Source organism: Nipponia nippon, unplaced genomic scaffold (genome assembly GCF_047370975.1).
Source record: "Nipponia nippon isolate SJK-2023a ecotype South Korea unplaced genomic scaffold, ASM4737097v1 scaffold_8, whole genome shotgun sequence".
NCBI lineage: Eukaryota > Metazoa > Chordata > Aves > Pelecaniformes > Threskiornithidae > Nipponia > Nipponia nippon.
Genome location: NW_028262402.1, coordinates 32,483,613 through 32,505,832, shown reverse-complemented (window position 1 = coordinate 32,505,832; position 22,220 = coordinate 32,483,613). Strand labels below are relative to the sequence as shown.

General features: G+C 39.2%; 1 protein-coding gene across 6 annotated transcripts in view; it reads right to left on the bottom strand.

The window, feature by feature from the left end:
- Positions 1 to 255: 255 nt before the first annotated feature.
- The window catches only part of AGTPBP1 (ATP/GTP binding carboxypeptidase 1), an 83,444-nt gene continuing 61,479 nt past the window's right edge, over positions 256 to 22,220 (bottom strand). For 5 of the 6 annotated variants that reach the window (XM_087741765.1, XM_087741766.1, XM_087741763.1 and 2 more), the window contains one exon: positions 256 to 3,752. In XM_087741765.1, the coding sequence (XP_087597891.1) occupies positions 3,575 to 3,752 (178 nt within the window). In that variant the 3' untranslated portion in view covers positions 256 to 3,574. The remainder of the gene's footprint in view (positions 3,753 to 22,220) is intronic. The other variant, XM_087741769.1, reaches the window with a different exon arrangement.

The window sequence follows — 22,220 nt, the reverse complement described above, 5'->3', positions numbered from 1 at the left end:
GTACATTGATGAATATTAAGCTTTTCAAGAGAGTTATAATTCAATCTATTAATATGCAAATGGTACTTAAGCCTGCTGCACACTGACTGTAACTTGACAAAACAAAAACATACTCGTTTTTTAAACGCTAAGCACACCCCAATTCTTCTAGGTAGGTACATTGTTGCAAATATTATGAGAAATCCTTTAAACATTTCTAACCAATAATAGGGAAGCAAAGTGATCGTAATTAATTCTTTATTATGTATTTTTATTAATAAGTATTGTTATTTGGGGCATGCATAATAACACTGCAACAATTGTATCTATCACAGCATTACAATAGAAACTATCTGAAACCTTGAATTTTTGCATTTTGTGAACAGTGTTTACTGCTACTGCAGTCTTATTTGAGATTCTAACCAGTTCTCCCTGATAAGTCAGGCTGATAAAGCAATCCACCTCCAGAAACAACCAGGCAAGATTTTGGCACAAACTGCAGCCTTCGCTGTAAGTTACATTACACCAGGGGACGTCACCAGTGAAGACACAATACGAAAATCTGTGCTGCAACTTGAATTATACCTGGAAAGGGAATAAAGTAATTCATCATCCAGCAATTATTTAGAAGCAAGACAGTAAATAACACAGATATAATTATTGTTTATAACCTTATTTGTTGTTATTACTGGAAAAAGATATACGAATATCTTCTTTTCCTGTACAGAATCAGTCATGCTTACAGTAAAGAGCATCATTTAAAACCAGAAACACATTGGAATGCCAAGGCATAAAATACAGACAGTCAGTTGTCTGGGACAGGCCGTGCTAGACGACTGATTTGTGACAGTTCAAGAAGCTGCCATTCTTTGCTATCCATTCTGCCCATTTCTTTGGGGTGAATGCCCTAGTAACAGAATAGAGCCTGTGCTCAAGCCTCAGCTATTCAATTTTCAGCTAAATACCAGACTTCCCACCGAAACAGATAAAAGCAGATACCAGCATGTGTCTGCCAACACTGCTGCAACAATGGCAACATGCAGTAGAGAAGGGATAAGCGCTGTGAAGCAGCTACCCCTGCAGCAGTTCTTCCCATGAACTGGCAGCCTGTGAGCACAAACGGAGACTCTGCCCTTCAGAAAGCACCTTAAGAGGTGCCACAAAACGTGTCAGAGGTAACGGCCTTTGTATTTTCAATACTGTGTAAGATAAGGACAAAGTTTCACTCTTGCATCGGAACTGCACTGGCAGAAGTTCAGACCCACAACTGCCAGACTGACATCTCCTCTAATCAAACGCGTACAGCTAATCTAAGTGCGTTAGAATCTAATGTATGAACACAACATTATCGTTTTAGGAAAGTGCCTGTTATCCTGAGCCATGATGTAAGTCATTCATAACTCCTTTGCACAGACTAAAAGCTGTAGCAGACACGAGAAGAACATATATGCATATTTACTCAGGATGAAAGGATGATTTTGCAGTACTAAGCCACAACTCTTCCTAAATCGATGAAGTATGTTTCCAGTCTTGCCTGTAGTATGAAAATAGTGTTCCAGGATTAATACAGATTCATATGAAAACTAAGGAAAAACGCACAGTGGGGTTACCTAACATGTGGGCATCGTGCACCCCTGGAATTTAAGGCAAAATTGTTTATGTAAGGTACTGGAGTACAAGTCCTTAAAGATGAAAATCTGTTTATGCAGATAACTAGTACAAAACTGACACAGCAATATGAGCACTGTGCGCTGCTCTCACTGACTTAAAGATAGTTCAAATTCTGTGGCAAGGTTAACCCTTCCATTTGGCAGATTCCCAAATTCCTCTACAGTTTCAATGCGGAGGGCTTCTCTTCAACAGGGTACTAAATAAACTCTCTTATTTACAGTAGGTAGTTCACAGAACACAAGGAATGATAATTTTTGCCAGAGAGAGAAATTTATAAAGGGACAAGAACGTAAATGTTTCCATTATACCCTTACATCTCAAAACTGCGTGATCATTAATATAAATTTAAGCCTTTAAACAATAATACAGTAGCATATCACGAGGGATCAAAAATCCTTCCCCAGTTTCAGAATCAAGATGGTATGGACAGGCATCACCAAACAATGCTGCATTTGAAACAGCAGATCCTGGTAAAAATCCATCCCCTGACTGAGAATCATTGATACAGTTCATTCTCTTCAATTTTTTTTTTTTTATCCTTCTACCAAAGGCACTCTTCCCCTCCAAAATACCGTTTTATTTGCAACAGTAAACACACACGAAGTTCTCATCAGTTAAAAACCTGGTGTAACTTAGAAGTGTTATTCTTCATGCTCTTAAAGCCCTTGCACATGCAGCAGAAAATGAATGCCACAATTGGGTCACATCAAGTAAAAATCATTTTGCAAAAATATTTTTCATTGCAAAACATGTCAGTCCTGTCAACAACAGGGTACAACTTCATTTCTCTATTAGATCTTATTCTAAGCAGAGGCAAGAGGCAGTAAGAATTAGTAGATGACAGAAGAAGATAAAGAAGTGTAAATCCCATGCCTGACAGCTTGACTTTAAACATGAAGAATACAGAATCACAGAATAATTATTCTGGCTGGAAGAGACCTCAGGAAGTTACAGTCCAATCTCCTTCTGAGAGCAGAGTTAATATTGGATTGAGACCAGGCAAAAGATGTTTAAACCAATACGCACCTTCCCTCTTAAAGCATTTGAATTGGGTATATAGTTAATGTGCCCCCAGTAAAGTGAACTCTTTTTAACTATGTGCATATTGAACAAGAAAAATGGAGCAACTGGATAGCTGAACATACATACAGTGTACATATCTAACCACTTCTTGTAGTCATGTACACTTAAAAAGAAACTCCTCATATTATACCACACCTATTTTATGGGAAAGAGTTTTATTCAAGTGTATAGTTCTCGTAGGCACAGGCTGCATTGGTCACTGTGCAAAATTCCTGAACTGTGAACAGACATTATATATTTTCACCTAGTACTGTGGCAAAATCATATAATCCTCAGAAGCAAGAAACAAGTGCAACAGTTCATACATCACTTTTTCATTTTTAATTATTGAATGGTTCCAGAGCAGGCACTACATTACTTCAAACACAGCCAAGTATCTTTGAAATAAAGCTGAAAAATAACCTCTTCACCTCAGTATACACACGCGCATATACACACACATACACAAATTAATTTAGAAAATCTGTACATGTATTTTTCAGGAAGCAACTCAAAGAACCATACCACAAAGAATTAGCTTCTGTACTCTGACACACCACAAAGTATAATCCATTTTTCTGAAGACAGGGTTTAAGGACACAAAATGCCATGCAGTGCTATTTAGTAGAAAATGAACCGGTAAATAAATTTATCTATTTAGTGCTAAAAGAAAACACAGAACTCCTTAAATAAAACAAATGCCAATTTATCAGAAATCACAAATATTTATTGTCCTTGGGCTGGGCAGGTCCCAGCTATTTGTGATTCCTTAAGCCTATCCCCTTTGTAGACAAGAAAGAATAAGTATTTGACTATGAAAATCCAGGATACTTTATTTCCTATTACTGGCTGCAAAGATGGTTCAAGAAAGGAGTATCCTTGTTGAATCTGAGTCTGAAAGTCCATCTTCTTGATTAGGTGCCTCATAATCACCCGCGTTATCAGCTAATTCAGTGTCTTGATCGTCATTACTCTCTGCGCTGTAATCAACTTCTTCAAGGAAGCGAGGCTCATCTTCATCCAAAACATACGTAGTGGGGCTATAATGAACAAGAAGTTGCATGAATCATGTTAAAAGTTTTACTTAGAACAACACATTCAGATCATGCCCTGTCCCTATCCTAACATACAATAATCCAAAAATTACCTCAGGAAAGGGGCAGTTTACCTGAAATAGTATCAATTTTTTAATTGCATGTAAAACAACTGGGAGCCAAAACCACATTTGTAAGACCCTGAACTAATTAGTCAATCACACATAACTCATCATCCAAATGTGCCATGACAAATTAGCTACACATTATAGACCTACACTAATGGCCTGTAAGAACTTCATATAATTACAGCTGTATCAGAAGCTCTTGCAGAAGAACTGTATTGGGTTTGTGTGGCAAGGTTGTGGGGGCAGGAGAGGGGTAGAAGGGTGGCTTCTGTGAGAAGCTCCTCGAAGCTTCCCCAATGTCCAATACAGCCAGTGCCATTTGGCTCCCAGATGACCTGCTGCTGGCCAAGGCCGAGACAATCAGCGATGGTGGTAGCGCCTCTGGGATAACATATTTAAGAAGGGGGGAAATAAAAAACTGCGCAAATGTAGCCGGACAGAGGAGGGAGAATACGTGAGAGGAACAACTCCGCAGACACCAAAGTCAGTGAAGAAGGAGGAGGAGGAGGTGCTCCAGGCGCTGGAGCAGAGATTCCCCTGCCCCTGGTAAAGGCCATGGTGAGGCAGGCTGTCCCCCTGCAGCCCATGGAGGTCCATGGTAGAGCAGATATCCACCCTGCAGCCTGTGGAGGACCCCACGCCAGACCAGGTGGATCCCTGATGGAGGCTGTGACCCCATGGGAAGCAGATGCTGGAGCAGGCTCCTGGCAGGACCTGTGGACCTGTGGAGAGAGGAGCCCACGCCGGAGCAGGTTTGCTGGCAGGACTTGTGACCCCACAGGGTACCCACGCTGGAGCAGTCCGTTTCTGAAGGACTGCACCCCGTAGAAAGGATCCACGCTGGAGCAGTTTGTGAGGAATTGCAGCCCATGGGAAGGACTCGTGTTGGAGAAGTTCATGGAGAACTGTCTCCTATGGGAGGGACCCCAGGCTGGAGCAGGGGAAGAGTGTGAGGAGTCCTCCCCCTGAGGAGGAAGGAGTGGCAGAAACAACGTGTGATGAACTGACTGCCACCCCCATTCCCTGTCCCCCTCCAACACTCAGGGGGAGGAGGAAGAAAATTTGGGAGTAAAGTTGAGTCCAGGAAGAAGGGAGGGGTGAGCAGGTGTTTTAAGATTTAGTTTTCATTCTCTCATTACCTTACTCTGATTTGATTGGTAATAAATTAAGCTAATTTCCCCAAGTTGAGTCTGTTTTGCCCATGACGGTAATTGGTGAGTGATCTCTCCCTGTCCTTATCTTGACCCACGAGCCTTTCGTTGTATTTTCTCTCCCCTGTCCAACTGAGGAGGGCAGTGACAGAGCAGCTTTAGTGGGCACCTGGCATCCAGCCAGGGTCAACCCACCACAAGGATACAACTACATAAAGAAACAGCAGTTGCTATAAGGTATAAACAAACTAAAAAACAGATGAGAGTCTAAAAATTCAGTGGGGAAACCTCTGTATCTTATTAAAACACACATTTTACTGAAAAGCATTGTGAGCAATTACACTGTACATATCAGAGATGACAAAACAAGGACTCACGTTTACGCCTACAACTAAGATTAAGTTCCCGTAAGAATCACTTGACTCATATCAGGTCCTCACATACTTGCACGCAGTTAAAACTTAAAATTTGTATGTTAAGCCTTGCAACGCAGAGGCAGTGGATTTCAGGAACTGAGACACTGTCCACAGAATGGTCTATGCCCTTAACTAATGGCCTCCAAGAATAAGACTACTAACACCTTTAGTGTTAACTGGAGAAAGGTTAATATATAACTTTCCGGTCCTCTCACTTCCCTAAGGCAGAGGAGAGAAAAAGGGAAAAAAAAAGAAAACCAAACAATTGTTTTCCAGACCCAGTTTTACTAACCTCCCTTGGGACATAAAATGCTATCTGCTTAAAAGCACTAAGTATTCCTAAATATTTCATAAGTAATTTTATATTCAGATGAAGTCCTAAGAAGGTTTTGTAATGCGTTTTACATAATAATCAAATCATGCAGAACTCATGCAAAACAGTGAGAAGGTTCTTATTGAGAAAGACCGCAGGGTACTTGTAGAAATGTTTACATCTTAATTTTGATTATTTTGTCTCAAGGCACAAGACAGCCTAGCTTGGCTGTGGCTTTGTAATTAAAAGGATTAATTACTGCTTCTTTCTAAAGGTCTTTTAGGACCTTAAGTGGACCACCTGAAACCTGCAATGCAATCTCTGTTCAATATAAATAAATTTCACAGTATTCTTCCTCTACCTGTAGCCTCAATGACATGCTGCACTGTAATGTTTTGTGCTGTTGACAGTTAATTCAAATATTGGGAGAAGAACAAATGAGAAGAATTATTAGTCCTACCTTAGAAAAAAAAAAAAAAAAAGGACAGAAGACCTAAAATGGTAAGAAAATAAATTATCAAAAATTCAATTCAGTCAAGGTCTCTGGACTTACATCTAAAATCTGTATCATGGTTCACTAAACAAGCTCGTACTCATTAAGCCATGCAAAAAGGAATGCTCCACAAAACTAAATTCTTTTAAAAGATTATTTAACCTGCAACTAGGGCAACAACCCACTATGTAGGTTAATGAACTGGGTGTTTAAAACAAAATTCATTTTACAGGTGGGGAACCCAACATACCCTAAGGATACGTGCTTTGCATGGAGAACCTGTGGTAGAACAGCAAAGGAATACAATTTTTCTGTGCTTTCATCCTGTGATGCCTTCCGCCCTAGGAAGTCACTACCTACCAACACTTCTTCTAAGGGAAAAAAAAGTGAGGGAGGGGAAAAAGTTTAAATGTTTGATTTATTTGAAGAACAAAACGAAAGAAACAACCAAATATATCACACTCCAACAAGTGCATAGCTTTTTTGCAACTTCTGCTTCTAATCACTTAACACAGATATTGATTTGTTAGCTTTCATATGCAAGGAATCCACACTGCAATTGCAGGATAGACTGTGTAATTCAATTCACAGGAAACGGAGCCATTAAATCTGAATGTTGGCCCAATATTAACTAATAATTCTGAATACTGAAACGGAAAACTACCATGAGCTATGTCAATGACAACTATTTTATTACCCACTGACAATGGGATGTTAATGCATTACAGTAGGCACTTACAAAAATTCGTGTTAATGAAATATAATATAGAATAGTAAAGCTCTTAAAAAATGCTATACACTCTTTTTAATAAGTATCATTATTTGGAAACAACTCACATAGTTGATCCAGTCAAAAAAAAAGCAACCAACAAAACCTGTTTTCAGGAGAAAACAAGAGAACTGGACACACAAGCTGTCCTGGTTTCAGCTGGGATAGAGTTATTTTTCTTCCTAATATCTGGTATGGTGCTGTGGTTTGGATTTAGTATAAGAATAATGTTGATAACACACTGATGTTTTGGTTCTTGCTGAGCAGAGTTTATACTAGTCAAGGACTTTTCAGCTTCCCATGCTCTGCCAGGTGCACAAGAAGCTGGGAGGGGGCACAGCCAGGACAGCTGACCCAGACTGGCCCAAGGGCTATGCCATACCATATGGTGTCATGCTCAGTATATAAAGCTGGGGGAAGAGGAAGGAAGGGGGGCACATTCGGAGTGATGGCATTTGTCTTCCCAAGTAACCGTTACACGTGATGGAGCCCTGCTGTCCTGGGGATGGCTGAACACCTGCCTGCCCATGGGAAGTAGTGAATGAATTCCTTGCTTTGCTTTGCTTGCACGCACAGCTTTCACTTTACCTATTAAACTGTCTTTATCTCAACCCACGAGTTTTCTCACTTTTACCCTTTCGATTCCCCCAGGGGGAGTAAGCGAGCAACTGTGTGGGCCTTAGTTGCAGGCTGGGGTTAAGCCATGACACAAGCAAATGACACAGTTGACCTCTTTGAAGTGGCTTGTCAGTTCATTTAATATGTCCTATTATATATTGTCTTGAAAAAACCACAGGTATATGTATTCAATATATATTTGATATATTTGTATAACTTTTTTTAATTATTAACATACATGTAAGCATGTAGGCATGCTCCTAACTTCTAGAAATTCAGCCACTGCACAGTCTTAAAGTCAATGTGTCTGATATAACACATTTTAGACATTTGCTCTGCATGTGTACATTCAAAATTCTCATCTGAAACTGAGGGATACTTTTTGTTACATTTTCCATTTAATAAAATAAAAATCAAGATTATAAATTACTTTCTCTATTCAAGAAAAGTACCACTAGAATAGACGAACAGATCTTATTTTCAAAGCTACATAAACCTTTAATGTAAAAACTGACTCTGAAATCTGCCTCATAATAATCTTTCTACTACCATCCAGGACAATGCACCACAACTTCTCAATCACTTATTACTGAAAATAAATATTAGTATTATCTCTATCAAGACTATTTTTTCACTTTCCCTTTCTTGAGCCTTCACTCCTCACAAAATGGTATCACAGTACTTTCTACATTCGAAGGAAAAACCTGTGTCGCATACCACTCACATACATTTGCTTTCCCATAGCACGTTTTCTTCTGATGTAGCAAATATTAATCTTGGATATTTAACTTTCCAGCAATCTTTATTCTACAGGTTAGCATGACTCTACAAAGTGTAATTATTACTCCACTGTTTTACTGAGGCTGGGTCACAAGAAATGTAGAAATCAAAACACCTGAAAAAATTTCTTGCTGTTTAATCAAATTCTTTATTTGCCTCCCTGCCGCTCCCCACCCTCAGCATATCTTGTGATAATATATCTTTAGCTGCCGTCATGCTGATTCTATGGGTTTTAATTTCCTAAGTTTTCCCTTGGGCTGTTTCTAATTAACTTGCTCAATAATCCCTCTTCCTTTACCACTACACCTCCCGCTTTTCCTTTTAAAAGGAAACCATTATTTTTCTCAGGTTAGAAGAGGCTGTTTATCACACAACTACAATTCTGTAATGTAAGGCATGCCATAATCTGTGTATTTTCTTTGAAGTCATGGCAGTTAAAAGAGAATACTATATGAAAACCTGAAGTCTTGCAGATTTTACTTGAACAACATTTTATGGGTAAAAAGATACCTAAATACCTGATTAATGTACCCAATACAATACTGTGGTCTTCATGTTTATGAAGAACTTTAAGAATACCCCTTTCTTTTAAAAAAGAGTATTTTCTTCATCACCTGCCATTGAATATACTGAATTTAGGAATGAATACAACTTTTTTCTAAAACATATTTTAATTATTATTTTTTAATGACACTACCTTACTATGTTTTTTTCTTACTTACATTAATGTTCCAAACATATTAAAAAATAAACTTATTCACTAACATGGTGTATTTTTTCAAACTAAAATTTTATTTGTCCCTCAACAGGGATACTTGGATTTTTCATTATCCATATGACTCAATTACAGAGAAATTAATCTACATGCCAGACACAGCCATTACCAATTTCAACCCCATGGAGATCAGCAGTTTTCTGAGACTACAAGGGAAGTGCATACATTTTAAAACTTTGAAAGAAAAAAATCAAGAAATATTCCCTGCCAAACTATGGAGAGTTGCAGCTACTTGGGGAGTTGGGAAAGGAAGGAGAGAAAAATCTGAAGAACTAATGATTCCTTTTAAAACTGCACTGCCAGGAGGAGGAAAATTTTAGAGCAGTAAGAGTCGGGAAGTATCACAAAGGAATTGTTTCTCCCTAGTTTTCATTTTCATTTCCCTTTAGGGTCCATATTCTCTTCTAGGGATCAGCAAAGCTGCTACAGTAGGCAATGTCCCACATGCAGCTACATGTGCTGTCCCCTTCAGGAGCTCTTCACCTATGTGTTTTTCCCAAGTAGTAAGGATATTTCCTCAAGGGAATTTCCAAGGCTAAAGAGAACAACATGTCCAACTCTTTTCTGAGCCATAAGAAGCTGGGTATCCAAATCCCATTTAAGTCTTGTTTTTAAATATCCCCACTTTTAGAGTTACAAAATTTCACTCCACAGCTTAATAAAAAGTAATCTCAACACTGTCTCTGTGCTGTCACTCTGAAATACGTTTTGTGAAAGTCAAAACTGGATTAAATTAGTTGGATTCAACAATCATTGACTGTAGCCCACGCTAATATTTGGATCATACTACCAGGAGTGGAAGAAAAGCTTGAAAAATGGTATGAAGAACATATAACCTGTTCATCACACTTTTTTTTTTTTTCCCCTCCTATTTGGGGTCCGTTCCCCTCTTCCCCCCAGATTACTAGTTTCCTTATTTTGCCCTAGAGAAGACAAACAGTACTCTGATACTACAGTCTACACAGAATTAAAAGCAATCACTTTCACGTAGGCCAGAGGAGGGTCTGGTGCACGGGCACTGCCAACAGGCCCACCAGTGAAATTCTAGGTCTCATCTTTGATAGTTTTTTCTTCCAACCTTCTGAAAGGGACAGACAGGACAAAGTTGCAGCGTAAGATGACTTCTTTTTAACTAACTGTACCTAAGGTACTGGAAGAAATGCCAAGAGAAGCTCAGATGCTGCAGGAGTGGGAAGGAAAAAAACTTTTACTCCCAGGTGAAGGAGATTAGAATTATGCAAATCTCTGGGCAAAGTTTAAGAGTTATTAAGGGAAAGGGAAATAAAGTAGGACAAATCCAGTTTCCTTCTGGCAGCTAGAAAGACCCTTTGGAAGAAGATCCTGGACACCTTCTCACTGCATGTACCCCTAACTCCTTGCCTCACCAGTCTGATGTCTTCTCAAGTGTAAGACTAAGTGCAAGAAATGGATTTTGCATCATTTTTTTTCTTCCCAAAGCTCCTTTTGGCAGTCTACTTTTTCTACCATTTTCTAGACATGCTAGGTCCCAAAAGCTCAGTCTGCTTCTCTTCTATAATTAAATCAAATTAACAGACAAAAATACACCATGTTCTAGAACACACCAATGAGCCTCAAAACAATCAATGAAACGACTAGAATTTCCAAAAAGAGGTCAAGTTATTGCGCAAAAGATAATTCCAGTAAGTCCTAACAGTCAGGACTACAGCCATGTGTTTTTGTTTCATTGCATACAGACCCTATCAAACCTGTCAGCATAACAACTATAATTCTTACTACAAGATCAGTATTACATTTAGTCTAATATTTTCCATTTGGAACTGGGGGGAAAACATTGGCAAACAGGTTTGAAATAATTAAAGAAAAATAAAGTGTTTAATTCATCACTTAAAATGTTAAAGTGCACTGCCAGAGGGAAATAAATCTACTTATTGCTTTGTTTTTCTTAAGTCAAATATGTTTCAGACATGGTTCAAAATGAACTCATGGAAACTGAGACTATGTGTAATGAAATACTGGACGTATATTTTAAAATATTAACATCTACTTGGTCATTTTAAGTACAACCAGTAAAACCAAAAAGAATTTGAGAAACCCTCAAAATAATTTGCAAAAAATAAAAACAGTGCTTCTTTGTGTATAGACTTGAATGTTTAAACTCGCCTACTTACCCTCTAAAGCATTAAAATTCTGTTTTTGTAAAAACTAATGCCAGCAACATCCAAACTATAAAGGAAATAACTAGTATCTTATTCATTGCTCTACTCTAGCATTACAGAGACATTACAGCTTTGTAAAAACTACTCTCTTTAATACTTCTTATTCATGAATTTTTTACCTGCATTTTCTGTAGGTAGCTTATCATTCACGTCTAATGGTAAGTAGTGAGCCGTGAATCATATAAGTGTGAGGAAAGTATAAGCAGTAGTTTTATTATAATAGAATAATGGGAATGGAAGTCTGGGCATATAAAGCAAGGAATTGTGTAACTATCTTCTGATCCATGACTGCCTCTGAAGAGGAACAGAAATTAGCTTTATAAATTTTACTCAATAGAGGCTCTTTGTATATTTCCAGCACTCAAGTGAATAGATACCTAGTAAATAGATACCTCAGCTGACAGACATTTTTAGTATCTTGTCTAGAACCCTATAGAAACACTAAAACTTCAGCACTTTGGATACAAGGATTGAATCAAAGGGAAAATGGACAGCATATTTCACAGATTTGGCATACAGGTTTCAAGAGGTGTTAATAAATATCTGTTTTTTAAAGCACTAAGAAATAGAAAAAAAAGTAAATGAAAATCTATTTCCTGTTAATTACAAAGAGAGGGACTTCTGCTGCACAGAAAAGTAGCCAGATCCTTACTGGTCAGGGGGGAGAAGGAAAACCCTACACCAAGCAAACTTTTCCTCCGAACAGCAGTGAGGTCTCATACAGCTAGGGAGCCCAACTCCCTGTAAGAATACCTCGAAATACCAGCCACAGGCTTCTCTATGTTTCATTATCATTGGACTGGGAAGTGGGAAAAGGAGAGCTCAAGAGTCTGCTGAGCCTTACTAGAGGTGTCACTAGGAGCTGGTACTTATTGTATCTATGGAAATTAGTTGTAGCCTTCTAGCAAAACATTCTGGAGTGCCTTTCACACCCCCAAGATGACAAGAAAAATTATGATTATGGACTCTGAATGAACTGCAACATCTTGAGGCAGTCTCCGGTCTTCTTTTTCACTGTACAAGGGAAATTCAGCATAGCCTTGAAAACTCGTTCAGTGATCATACAAAAATACTGCTTAAATAGAACCTACACCCCCCCCCCCAAAAACAAACAAACAAAAAACCAACAAACCCAAACTATGAAAGATCAGGGGTAATCCATGCTGAACCACACTTTTCTTTGGCTGTTAAAATCTGAATATTCCTCATCCTTTCTTCTTTTTTGAGGAGGAGGAAAGATTTCATAATACCTATATCTCTCATCCAGTACTTCCTGAGACAGTACAAAGTGTATTTCAATAGAATTAATTTTTAAAAGTCTATTATTTTAATTTTAAATAATATCCAGAATAGGGCAACATGATATTTCCATTATCCCATAAAAGAGCTGACCTTTAACTACAACCTGTTTTACAGTATGTGTTTCAGTTCTGAATATAAGCCAGTCCCTAAAAATAAATAACATGAGACTTCCCCCTTGAGTATCATCATCAATAAACAGTACAGGTTTTTCAACTTTCTGCTGAGACATGCAGTGAGTGCTACCAAAGATAGAAAAGTTGGACCCCAAGAATATTTGGCCCAGTTATTATATAAGCATATTTATTGGGGAGCAGCTCTTCTCTAGACAGACTTTTCCAAGTAATTGAGGCAAAAAGTCTGACGGCTTAAGGTATATGGTAGAACTTGGCTTCTGAGCCTCTGGGAAACAAAAATCGGACCATCTCTTAATTCCACCTATGGCACTATTAATCCCTTCAGCAAAGAATTAAGTAAGATACTGTGCAAACAAAAATTACTATAAGGCACTTTTATTGCTAATAGTGGAGCGGTATTGGAAACAAAATTATAGTTTCTTGCTTATGCAAAAACGACGTATGTACATGGCTTCTATGACACACAGCACAGCTATCAAAATAGAAAGGAGTCAACCCAGTTATCCAGATAGCAAATTCCTATCATCATGCATAGAGATGGGTCATTCCCATCTCAGAAGGACACTAGAATTATAATTAAAAAAAAAATCTAGTCATATTGTTCTAGATTTACTAGAGGAACATTTTGCCAGGCTAAGTATTGTGTACTTAAATATTTTTCAATGTTTTTAATTAGAGATTGCTCGGGTAACTTTGGTTAAAGAAGTCTATCTGATGATGCATCAGCAGGTACAGACAAATCAGTGGCTGTACATAATGCTGTTGTGGTTACACATAAAGTTCAAGAAAATTCACACTTGAAAAAAAGGGACAGTGTGATATTAGGTCAATATTCAAGTAGTGACACAGACAGCAGTACTGTTCGCACCTTTCTCTGAAAAACATTCCCTGTTAAGTGCCTGATTTCACTCCCACTTTTAAAATAAAAAGCATTTCCACTGAACTCAATGAAATAAGTCTCTGTATAAATAATTATGATTATCAAATAACTTTTAAGATTGGGTCAGAACATACAGAGATTCAGGTACAAATAAGCAACATATTTCAGTCTTAATGCCACATTTTAAAGATAAGTTGTTGGAATTTACACATTTACTTTTTCCATCACAGATTCTCACACAGATATACAGTATTGCTAAATGAGCACTGAGAGCAAGGTACCTATTTTCTCACTTCATGCTACATATTCTTCTATTTTAGTGTTAAAGTAATAGATTTACATTTAATAAATCTAAGAAACAAAGCCATGGGATATTAGAAAAATCTAAACAGTTAACAGATTTCTCCAATAAAGTTTAGTACTGCTTATGTCAATGTTCCTTATCTGATAAAAATTGTAAATCTAACATGCACAGAATCTGATTTTTTCCCACTATCTTAATTTATTTAGTGCAGAAGCATTTGGTTATTACCTTTCACCATCTGTATCTGTGTAACACCCAAAGGTCAGGATTAGGGGAAATTTTTTTTTTTTTTACTTTTTCTATATACAAATTCAGCTTCAAAACATGGAATGAAGTTATTCAATGATCTCTCTTCAACTTAAGATTGTGTCTTGCCATACAATTACTTTTGTGATTTTCATGACCTGGTCTTTTGGGATGGAGACTGAACCTTCCTGTTTTTTGAAGTTCCTGAGTACCAGCTACCTTCCTCACACAAAAGGATTATAAACATTTCCATTTACAGTCTCAATAATATCAACCTTATTATGAGCCTCATGTTATTTTTCATCTATGCTCACATGTGCCAAGCCAACTACATTGGCGTTTTTGCAGTAGTAAAGTCTTATATTAGTGCTTTCAGAAAATCCAGTATAAAACAGTTCCCATGCCCCTCGCTCCCACCAACAAAATATAAATCAAATCAGAGGCAGTTTTTCCTCTGCACCCAGCATGGTTGTACTTTACATTCAATTCATTTTGGTACATAACAGTTTTTCTAGAGCTAGCTGGATTAATTATTTTAGCTGGAAACTATTTAGCTCAAACTATGAGTATCTATTCATACTCCTCTCTCCAGGATTTGCTTTATTTTGTAACATCAAAACGACCCACCACCCCATTTGTTCCTTTTCTCATCTAGCATTACTCAAGTTTCCTATCAAACAGAAAGCAGTAACAACCTTTTACTCACTGGAGGCACTTTCATACCCATTATAAAGAATGTGCTTTAAAAGTTCAAAATAGAAGAACCATTAAGTCCGAATGATTATGTTTATGCTTGTACATACTTCCAAAGAAGGTGATCACCTTGTGTATAGACTAACTATGGAAATCCTAGTCCAGAATCAGGACCATAACCATTACCTTTACTGTAAAGTTTAGTTTCACTGGAACAAGAAAATCTCTCTCAATAAATGATTGTGCTGATCTATTGAAATTTTCAGAAATATTAGAAAGCAGTAATCCTGTTCTTAGTTTAAGATAACATCTAGCACCAACATTTAATCCAGACAACAGTTTTCTACTTCTTTACCACAATTGCATCTAACTGTCTACTGTTTGCAGATCAGTTAAAACCTTAACCAGAGTGGTAAAGCATAACCAATTGCTTCTCCCCCCACTACCCTGGAAAGAAGGTCAAGAAGTATAGTTACTTTTTTTATTCACTTCCTTCAGTTATCTTTAGAGCTGGATTTTTTGTGCACGTGTTCATGCAAAGCAGTATGTTAGAAGTTATGGTACATGACTCCTCACCCTTTTTTATCCCATCCTTATACTAAAGTGTTTCTGATGTGTCTTTAGCTCTCCAGTATATACTATGGGGAGTGACTCATGCATGGCATTCCTCAATTCAGGAGGTGCTCTTCTAAGGCCACTCCATCATAAGTAACATTAACAAACTGAGAAACCCAGCACATAATTTTTTCCCCAAGGCACAGCCACTAACTACCCGTGAACTGGGATGCTAACTTTCTCCAGAGAGACAATATAAAATACAGATTCTGTATCTGAGGCAGCTATTAATGTAAAGTTATGTGGAAATCTGGGGCTGTTTTTTTAATGCCACCCTAATAACTAATTACTCACAACTACATCTTGATTTGAAATGCCATAACTGAGCTTTAGTATTTCAGAGAGATACATTTATACTGAAGCTTAGTTCTAATAAAATTGACAATGATATAACACTTATAGATGGGAAAAATATTATAGTCTCATTAACATATAATAGTAGCTGCTGATGAAAAAAAAAAAACTTTTAAAAACTGGAAAGTATGATAAACAGGTGTAACATGTCAGTATGAAATTGTTAAGTTCAACATGCTGCACCAATGCACACAAGGAACTCAAGAAACATGTGCCCTTGCTGAAAGACTATCATCCACAATAGCTGCCAAGTGAAATGCCTTACAGCCAGCCTATATTTAGGGCAGAATTTGTATTTACAAAATTATTAAAGTGTATATGGCAGAAATGCCAAGGCATCAAGAGCTTGGCTGTGAAAGTTCTGAGGGAGAGCAATGCATCTAGATTGTGATTTTAGAACCTTGTATTCTACCTACCTATATTAGCACTGTAATTTGAAGCTGCTCACACCACCACCCCTCAGTGTCTTTTGAGGACAGACTTAAAGACACTTCCCCCTTCTCACAGAACCACAGAACGGCTGAGGTTGGAAGGGACCTTTGGAGGTCATCTTGTCCAAACCCCCTGCTCAAGCAGGGCCACCTACAGCAGGCTACCGAGGACCATGTCCAGACAGCTTTTGAATATCTCCAGGGATGAAGACTCCATATCCTCCATGGGAAACCTGTTCCAGTGTTTGAGCACCCTCACAACAAATATATATATAAACCCACTATACATATAATGCTTAAATGGAATTTCCCCTATAGTCTGTGCTCATTGCCTCTTATCCTGTCACCAGACACCACTGGAAAGAGCCTGGCTTTATCTTCTTTACAGCCTCCCTTCAGCTATTTGTACACCTTGATAAGATGCCCCCTGAGCCTTCTCTTCTCCAGACTAACAATCCCTGCTCTGCCAGCCTTTCCTCCTATGGGAAATGCTTCAGTCCCTTCATCATCTTAGTGGCCCATCACTGGACTCTCCAGTATGTCCATGTCTCTCTTGCACTGGGGAACCCAGAACTGGACACAGTACTCTAGGTATGGCCTCACCAGTGCTGAGGAGACAGGAAAAATAACGTTCCTCGACCTGCTGCCTACGCTCCTAATGAAGCCCAGGATACCATTAGCCTTCTTTGCAGTGAGGACACATTGCTGGCTCATGTTCAACTTGGTGGCCAATATGACCCCCACAGCGTTTTCTGCAAAGCTGCTTTGCAGATGGTCAGCCCCCAGCACGTACTGGTACATGGGGCTGTTCCTCCCCAGGTGCAGGACTTCACACTTCTTGCTGAACTTCATGAGATTCCTGTCAGCCCATTTCTGCAGCCTGTCAAGGTCCGTCTGGATCAGCCACTCCCAGTTTGGTGTTGTCTGGAAACTTGCTGAGGGCACACTCTGACCCATCATCCAGATCATTAATGCAGATGTTAAACAGGAGTGGATCCACTATTGTGCCCTGGGGTACACCACTAGTTACTGGCCTCCCACTAGACTTTGTGCTTCTGATCATCATCCGCTGGGCCCAGTTGTTCAGCCAGTTTTCAATCCACCTTGCTGTCTGCCCATCCAGCCCATACTTCATAAGCTTCTCTATAAGGATCCTAAGGCACACAGTGTCAAAAATCTTACTGAAGCCAAGGCAGAGAATATACGCTTCATTCCCCTTGTCTACCAAGCCACTCATTTCACTGTAGAACGTTATCAGGTTGGTCAAGCATGACTTCCCTTAGTGAATCCATGTTGATTATGAATAATCTCCTCCTTCTTCATGTGGCTGGAAATGCTTTCCAGGATTAGTTGTTTCATCACCTTCTCAGGGATCAAGGTGAGGGTGGCCAGCCTGTTGTTCCCTTGGTCCTCCTTCTTGCTCTTCCTGAAGACAGGAATGACACTTGCTTTCCTCCAGTCTTCAGGCACCTGTCCCAATCACCATGATCATTCAAAGATTACTGAGAGTGGCCTCGCAGTGACATCAGCCAGCTTCCTTAGCACTCGTGGGTGCATCTCATCAGGACCTATGGACTTATATAAGTCCAGTTTGCTTAAGTATTCTCCAACCTGTTCCTCTTCCACCAGGGGTAAGTCTTCCTTGCTCCAGACTTTCCCCAGTCTCTGGTCCTTAGATGACTGAAAGCCGGTCTTGCTAGTAAAGACTAAGGTGAAGAAGGCATTCAGTACCTCAGTCTTTTCCATGTTGCGTGTCAATAGGGCTCCTGCCCCATTCAGCAGTGGGCCCACGTTTTCCCTAGTCTTCCTTTTACTACTTACATACTTATAGAAGCCTTTCTTCTTGCCTTTGACATACTATGCCACATTCAACTCCAAGGTGGACTTTGTCTTTCCTTACCGTGTCTCTGCATACTCCGACAGTGCCTCTATATTCCTCCCAGGTTACCTGCCTCTGCTTCCACCTTCTGTGTATTTCCTTCACATGTTTGAGTTTTGCCAGGAGCTCCTCATTCATCCATGCAGGCTTCCTAGCATTTTTGCTTAAGTTCCTGCTCATGAGGATGGACTGCTCTTGAGGTTGGAGGCTGGCCACCAGCTTTCTTGGGCCCCCCTTCCCTCCAGGGTCTTATTCCCTGGGACTCTTCAAAGCAGATCCCTGAAGAGACCAAAGTGTCCTCTTCTCAAGTCCAGGGTTGTGATCTTGCCTTTTGCCCTCTTAGGAACCTGAGCTCCATCATTTCATGGTCACTGCAGCCAAGGCTGCCTTCCAGTGTTCACATCCCAACCAGCACATCCTTGTTTCTGAGTACCAGATCCAGCAGACCACCTCTCCTTCTTGGTTCTTGTATCACTTGGGTCCAGAAGTTATCATCAATGCTCTCCAGGAAGCTCCTGGATTGCTTGTGCCCTGCTGTGTTGTTTCTCCAGCAGATATTGGGGTGGTTGAAGTCCCCCACGAGGACCAGGGCTTGCAAACTTGAGGCTGCTTCTAGCTGTCTGTAGGCGGCCTGATCTGTTTGTTCTTCCTGGTCAGGCAGCCTACAGCAGACACCCACTACTATGTCACGCAGAGTGATCTGCTCTTTAGTAGTCACCCATAAGCTCTCAGTTGGCTCATCATTCATCCCCAGGCAGCCCTCCATGCATTCCAGCTACTCTCTCACATAAAGGGCAACTCCCTCTCTTCATCTTCCCAGCCTGTCCTTACTTAGTGAGCCTGTATCCCTCCACTGCAGCACTTCAGTTGTGTGAGGCATCCCATCACATCTCCATGATCCCAACAAGATCATAGCCTTGCAACTGCACAGGGATCTTTAATTCCTCATATTTATTCCCCATGCTGCATGCGTTAGTGTGCAGGCACTTCAAAGAGGCACCCCAGCATGCTGGTTTCCCAGAAGGCGTCTGGGTTTTTTCCATATGGTCCCTCACAGGCCCTTCCTTGCTTACATGCAAATGCTTGAGAGAACACTGTAAAGTAAGGTTTTAAAGAAGAGAGTCAAAGTGACTCTTAACTACCTCATATTGACGAATAAGTCATTACTTTAAGTACAATACTCAGTGAAGAAGTTTCCCACAGCCCCTTTGTGTACCTCTGTACATGAAGGCTAATTCAGCTGTTCCCACTGCCATTCTAGACTGAAGCCTGCCTGTGCTATTCTTACTCTCCTGTGGACTCTGCAACTTCCCCAGATGACTATTCCAGAACTTCATTTTTGCTTGCCATATGGAATTCTTACCTAAAGTTTAGACTGACTTTTCCTTGTAATTTAAGGCCATTACTCCTGGTCTTGTCTGCCCTAGAGAGAACAGACTCTTTGGATCTGTCTTCGTGTATTTGAAGGCAGCTCTCATGTTCTTTCCTCCTTCTCCATCTCCTACTTTTCCTTTTCATTTTGATAAAGGCCTTGTGAGGAAAACTGTAATCAAAACAATTAATTTTATTTGCTGTAGTAAGACTTCCTGTATCACAAAGATGGAATTCCATTTGGTGATTTCTCTAAAGAGCTTTACAGTATAAAACATTGCTCCTTGCTCCCCACCTTCATGTCAAGGAATATATCTATCTGAGGTACACTATAGAACTTTTTTCAAGCATTTACACACTTCCTTAGCAGTTAACATTTTTGACTTCTCAAGTTTTGGTCTCTTTTGTCAACACTTATATCTCATCCCAAAGAACAACTGAAATGTCTATCAGACAGTAAGCTCCTCATATATTTAAGAAGAATCCTAAACAGATTGCCTTCAGACAATACATAACCTGAATCCCTGGCAACACATATAAAACAATACATAAGCAATTCAATTTTTTTCTCCTTAGGCTAATCCCTGTCCATGAGACAAAACCCACTGAATCTGCATTTTCCTAATCCAAAAGCTTAGGACAAGATTGCTGCTTTCCATAGTTACCTGATGATCAACTGTCTCAGCCCCTGGAATAACAGCAGTGGAAGCAGATTTTCTGTGCTAATCTCTCTGTAGTATCGCTCAGTAAACTACTATGCTACACAAATGGACAAGCAAGAGACTTCTTAGAGAAAAGCAGATAATTACTTTAATTCATTCTATCAGCCATAAATAAAATAAATAAATAAAAGAAAAAGAGTTCAAGACCATTCACAGTTTATGCCCCCTCGCCTTTTTTTAAACACACTATAGATATAGCGGAATATGGTTCTACACTTGCAAAACCAAGGACACTGGTATTTTTTTTACGCTTTCAAACACTGTCTTACAAGGCTGACAGTAATTCATACAACATCAAATGAAAATTTAGAGTGATACACTTCACAGTAATGTTACAAATGCTGAACGCTGCTCTCTGCTGCTACCATTGTTTTGGTATCAATGTTACGTTAGCACAGTGAACACCACCAAAGCATTCTTACGGATTAAAATGCTGTGCTTCGCCTGCACTGGAGACACTGTGCTAATGCTGTTCCAACAGCTGTAGAACACTTTCTGCCTTTTTCAGCATCTGCCATATGGCTCTCTCCCAGTGAGCCTACCTACACTTCAGTGAGGCTTACACACTGGTGAGGCTGCGTTACTCCCAAAGCCTTTTTCTGATCCTGTCTCTTTCACGAAACACTAACTCAGCCTTACCCATGCACAAAACTTTATCTGACAGTAAAAACCCGTCCTTTACAAGCATGCTAACGCTGTACTCATGAGCAAAGGATACTGGGGGATCCAGCCATCACTGGAGTGACAGATACCTAGATATCACAGCTACTCTTCATACACTTTTAACCACTTCCTTAAGACTCTCTCCTATTGTTACTGCTATTGTTCTTATCACCTTTTAGCTTATACTTCACTTTTCATTACTATCTGTAATGCTAAGCATGAACGCAAGCTCCAGTCTTTCTCAGTATTCCACATTCTGATAACACTTATGTGTTTACATACTGGAACTAAACATCATCTCTGCCTTCTGTAGGGCACTGCAGATGCCTTCCCATACCTCTGCTAGTTTTGCATGGTCTACAGACAAATTGCTCATGAGTCTAGCATCTGATGAAAGTCTTAGTCTCAAGCACCTCCTTGTTTCAGTTGCACAAAAGCAATAATGAATTTCATTTTTTCCCCAAATTTGCACAGTATTGCTTTAGCTAAGTTGAAGCCATAGCCAAGGCCACTATAAAAATGTTTTCAGCTCTAAGTATGCCAAGTGGTAACATATTATGGTGTGTACATCTTACTCTTTTTCTGATTTAATGCTTTTCTGAAGTCTGGAACTCTGCTTTATTTAATCTCTTAACCAGATTTCCAGAAAGATATGCTTGTACATTTGAAATCACTTATTTGCTGTGTATCCCCAATTACCATGTATATGTGGATACTTCAGTGATGAATTACATGAATGGAAATATGCAATAGTATGCATACTTTTGCAAGCCTATCTAGAGCTTTAAGAATTGGCAACTTAATAAGGCAGTTACTGAGCAAATACGTTTCTTTTGTGACCCAAACCTCATTTCACATGTTTTAAATTCTTTAAATACTGTTACATATCTCTACCAGAGGGGAAAAAAGAAAAAAGAAAGTTTGGAAGAAAAGCTTACAGTTTTTACAGTGCTTTCACTGACACACTTTAAGTCTGTCTAAATACATTTTTAATACTGTAGCCAGTAATAAAAAAAGTGCTCTCCCAGAGACAACTGAGACCTAAGACCTACTGAGTTTTACTACATATAAATCCCTAATGACATTAGAATTGCCAGTGTTTATCCCAGCAACAAATATGACATATAGTTTAACTCTGTATTTATTGTTTTCTTTAAAAGTTTGAAGCAATTGAATTAACACAACAGATTTCTGATTATTGTTACACTAACAGGTCACAACACATCAACATTATTTCTG